Source organism: Bos taurus, chromosome 26 (assembly GCF_002263795.3).
Source record: "Bos taurus isolate L1 Dominette 01449 registration number 42190680 breed Hereford chromosome 26, ARS-UCD2.0, whole genome shotgun sequence".
In the NCBI taxonomy this organism is placed as follows: Eukaryota; Metazoa; Chordata; class Mammalia; order Artiodactyla; family Bovidae; genus Bos; species Bos taurus.
This window is the reverse complement of record NC_037353.1, coordinates 400700-405770: the sequence shown is the minus strand read 5'-3', so window position 1 is coordinate 405770 and position 5071 is coordinate 400700. Positions and strand designations below refer to the sequence as shown.

The 5071-nt window shown below is 35.8% G+C and overlaps 1 protein-coding gene across 1 annotated transcript; it reads right to left on the bottom strand.

Annotated features, from left to right (window-relative positions):
- Window positions 1-3051: 3051 nt before the first annotated feature.
- On the bottom strand, window positions 3052-3993 carry OR5D18 (olfactory receptor family 5 subfamily D member 18). The gene has a single exon (NM_001389968.1). It carries the CDS (start codon window positions 3991-3993, stop codon window positions 3052-3054), a length of 942 nt encoding a protein of 313 aa, NP_001376897.1.
- Between the last annotated feature and the right edge of the window lie 1078 nt (window positions 3994-5071).

Sequence of the window (5071 nt, the reverse complement as noted above, 5' to 3'; positions counted from 1 at the left end):
TCTCTGAGGGAGAGAATTCCATTACAGAAAGAGTAAAAAGACATCTATAAAGAACAGCATTGGCAGTGATGTTTTACATCATCTGGGCAAAACACTCAGAGGAACTCTCTGCTTACCTATTTGTCTAAGTCTTAAAGGCAGGGCAGGTATTTTTTTAAGTAATTTAAACTTATAATTTAATTTTATTTAATGATCATTTTAATAAAATTTATAATAAAATTTTGAAGTTGTTAGTTTTTGATGAATTACATTTATACAAACAAGATACAATACTTTTATTAAAGTATTGTATCAAAAGATTCAATGACATTAACAAGTTAAATTGTCTAAACTTTTTAATTGCACATTTTAATCAAGTTGCATTTAAGAAAAGCTGATATACTTAGTTGCTATATGATAAGACTTGAGAAGGTCTTTATGGTACTGTCAGAAATTAAGAAGGTCAGTGGTTTTAAAGACAGCATAACAAGCTACTCCAAAACACTAGCTTAGAAAAAAAAAAAAAAAAAACAGCTGCTTATTGCATGGATCACTATTATATGGGTCAGTAAGGTCAGTGCCCTCATCTGATCTTGACATGGCTGATCTTGGCTGGTGTCCTTACATGTACTTTATCAACTTTGCAGTCTAGGTGATCTAAGAAGACCTCACACTCCAGTCAGGAGGTTGCTAAATGCTATGTCATGGAATAGGGGTGTAAGGCATATTGTTCATTATCCAGTAGGCTAGCCTGTGCTTATTCACATGGCAGCTTTTTTAAGAGACTATGCAAATTCCAAGAGATTATGAGAAAGCCATAGGGCCATCAGAGGCTTGAAGATGGCACAATCTCTCTTCAGCTACCATCAGTCAAAGCTAGTCACAAAGTAGTCTACATTCAGAACATGAAGAAATTGATTCCACCATTAATCAGAAGAGTAAGAAAGGGCGTGGATACCTGGATAACTGAAGAATTGGAATCATGTTGAAAACTACCATATTGGACAGAAATCATCTTAAAAGATATAAGGTCCAAAATTTCAGTCTTCAGCACAATTAGAAGGCAATCTAATTTTAATGCATTACTTTAAAAAATTTGAGGAAAGATCATTGTGAGAAATTGGCTGAAGTATTTGTGTCATTCCTATTCCAGCACAAATTCTGACAGATTTTATTCCCATTTACATTTAATGCTCTCAAATATTATGAGTGTTTAGATCTTTTGAAAAGTAGACATTGCAGAATTTATCTAGACATATTGAGTAGAGAGAATAGTGTACAAATTATTCAAGCAAAAGTAAGCTATTAATGTTAGGTGAAGTGAAAGTCGCTCAGTTGTGTCTGACTCTTTGCGACCCCATGGACTATACAGTCCACGGAATTCTCCAGACCAGAACACTGGAAGACTTGGTATTTCTTTTATTCAATATGTTTTCATTTGGCTACACTAGATCTTAGTTGCAGCACATAGAGTCTTTCAGTTGAAGCACAAGGAGTCTAGTTCCCTGACCAGAGATCAAAGCCAGGATTCCTGAATGGGGAGTGCAGACTCTTAGCTTTTGGACCACAAGGAAAGTCCAAAGATCTGGTATTTCTAATTTGCGAGATTGAATAGGTCTGGATGCTAGTGACTACCTTCTTCTCGTATGTTGAATATGGTCATATAGGCAACTGGTTTTCAACACCTAGGGCAACTCCAAGTACTGTTTTTTTTAAAGCTATGAGTTTAGTTGAGAGGGTTTCCCTTGTGGCTCAACTGGTAAAGGATCCGCATGCAATGTGGAAGACCTCGGTTCAATCCCTGGGTTGGGAAGATTCCCTGGAAAAGGGAAAGGCTACCCACTCCAGTATTCTGGCCTGGAGAATTCTCTGGACTAGTCCATGGGGTCACAAAGAATAAGACACAACTGAGCAACTTTCACTTTCACTTTCTTTAGTTGAGAAGGACACAGACATTTTATTCAGGGGGGGGAAAAAAGAATTGATAATGTTTTTGATGTCTTCATAGGCAGAATAATAGCTTGAAATGCATATTAGGCAGGTACTTACCATGCTTCCTTTCTGTATGTAAAATTTTCTGAGATCTGGTCTACCATTTTTTAACTCTCTTGTGGACTCTATCACTGGAGAAGGAAATGGCAACCCACTCCAGTATTCTTGCCTGGAAAATCCCATGTATAGAGGATCCTGGTAGACTAGAGTCCACGGGGTTGCAAAAGAATTGGACAGAACTGAATGACACAACAGCAATCATAGCTGGTTATGTTGCCACACTGGAGCTTTTTTGAAAACACACTCAGAATATAGACCATGTCTTATCAACTTTCATTCATGCCAAGTAACCTGTATATACAATACAACAAAAATATTCAAATATGCAAACACAGTATTTATTCAATTAAAAAAAATCATTGTTGTATCACTGACTTAGTATTGCAGTCTGACCTCCTTGTTTCTCAGTCTTTAGTCTCCTGGATAAAATTCCTATGTTGAAATATGTCTCCTAAAACTCTTTCTGTTATCCAAACCAGAGTACATAATGCCTATTTTATAAAAGTATCTTTCTTAAGGACTTGAAAAGTTTCCTCTGAAACCTTCTAGTATACTTACTGTTTTCTCTCTTATACAATTTCCACTTTTTAAAGTGCCCTACTATCATCACTGAATTTTCATTACTTGAAGGATGAACATTATGTCTTAACTGCTATTTGTACTTTTTGTAAGAGGAATCCATGTTATTATTGAGAGCCTAGTCTATCATAGGTATTAAAAAAGGAGGATGAAATTAACAATTATTAAGATTACACAAGTATACCACATGATATTTATGTCTTTTAACCTTTGTAATCAGATTATTTTGTCTAAAATTTTAGATGAAAAAGATTTGAAAGATTGCTAACATTTTTTCCAGTAAGTAAGAGAGAAAGTCAAGTTTAGTACAGTTAAGAAAAATACCATGTACTTTCTATTTTACGTATTAACACTTCATTAATAATAAATTTATTTTTATCAACCAACCTTTGCAGACACAGTTTATTTACATATCAAGAGCAAAATCTTTCAGAATAATGCTTAGTACGAAAACACTTTAGAGTCCATGATCTTGGAGACTGTGTCCTTGACATCCTTATTTCTCAGACTGTAGATCAGGGGATTCAACATGGGGATGACCACCGTGTAAAACACAGATGCCACTTTGACTGTGTGCCTGGAGTTTTTGGAGTTGGGCACACAGTAGAGGAAGAGGATGGTGCCATGGAAGATGCTGATGGAGGTCAGGTGGGAGGCACAGGTGGAGAAGGCTTTGTGACGACCACAGGCTGAACACATTTTGAGGATGGTGACAACAATAAACACATAAGACAGGAGAACGATGACGAGTGTGCTGACCTCATTAAAGGTGGCAAAAATGAAAAGCAGCAACTGGTTGAGATAAGTATCAGAGCAAGAGAGGGAAAGCAGGGAGGATAACTCACAGAAGAAGTGATCGATTGTGTTGAAACCTTGAAATGATAATTTGATAACAGTACAGGTGAGTATCAAGGAACAAGCTACTCCCCAAGCATAAGATCCAACCACTAATGTGGCACAGAGTCTCGGGGACATGGCCACCACGTAGAGCAGAGGGTCGCAGATGGCCACAAAACGGTCATAGGCCATCACAGCTAATAAAAAGGACTCAGTCACCACAAAGGTACAAAAGAAAAAGAATTGTATTACACAGCCTACAAATGAAATGGTTCTGTCTTCTACCATGAGGTTCACCATGGTCTTGGGAGCAATGATGGAGGAATAACAAAAGTCCACAAAGGAGAGGTGGCTGAGGAAAAAGTACATGGGAGTGTGCAGTTTGGGGTTAATTTTGATGATTACAATCATACCAAGATTCCCTACCACAGTGACACTGTAGATGGCCAGGAATGTCAAGAAGAGGGGGACTTGCAACTCTGGGTAATTGGAGAAGCCCAGGAGAGTGAACGTGGCCCCACTTTTATTTCTCTCTGATAGAAACATGGTTTCTGTTTGTCAGAATCTGAATCAGTCCTAGAAAGAAAAATATTAAGGGAAATAAGGATGTATGACATTTGGTTAACTACTCCTTACCAAAGCTGAAAGATGAAGCAAAGTGTCTCTGTTAGAATCTATGTATTTTCTATGTATGCTATGCTAAATGTCTAAAATTTTCAAAAATGACAAACTTTTAAACTTTTTATTTAAGTAAAGTTATAATTATCGAACTTTCTTAGTTCTCAATTTTAATTTTTAATATTTCAAAGTAAAAAGATGGGTTCAAGTCACTTGGGATTATTTTAAATGAAATCCTCAAATAATACTTTCAGATTTTCTTGAACATTATAATTTCATAAAATATTAATTTACCCTAGTACCAGAGCTACTTGTTTCAGTTCTATAACTAATAGCAAAAGTGATAAACTTCTAAACAAATTAAATTTTGTATTGTATGTTCAGAATGTGACATTAAAAATGACACCCCTAACACTTTATATTTTTCTCTTTACTATTAATTCCATATAGCACTTTAGTACTTGTTTTGCTTCTGGATCAGTAAACTTTTTTTTTTCAAAATAAATTATAATTTTTCACAGAGCGTATTTCTCAACCAAGCAAGTCCAGGTTATCAATCCCCCATCATTGTTTGAGGAATAATAATATTTAAAAAATAATAAATATAATCTAGTCTAGCTACTTACTCTAGAGATGGCAAAGCATAAGATGGAAATTTTTGACTTTCCCTGTACCATGCAAATAAGGCCCAATCTACACATCTATGACATGAACCCTGATCCAGGCTCCCAGCAATTACTCATTTGTCTACAGTAATCTTGATCCAGGTCCAGATGCTATTTTCTTTATTTATTATCATACTAATTTATGACAAACTGGAGACTTTGGGAATGTGCCTGATGAAAGTATTCATATCACAGAGCTATACTAGAATGCATCAAGGAAAGAAATTTGAGAAAAATATTCTCTCAGAAAGAATAGCTATCCTTATTAAAGATTCTGACTTAGAAATGTCCAGTTCTTGGCCTTTCTCTCTCTTTTTTCTCCCTTCAAGGTGCATAGGATA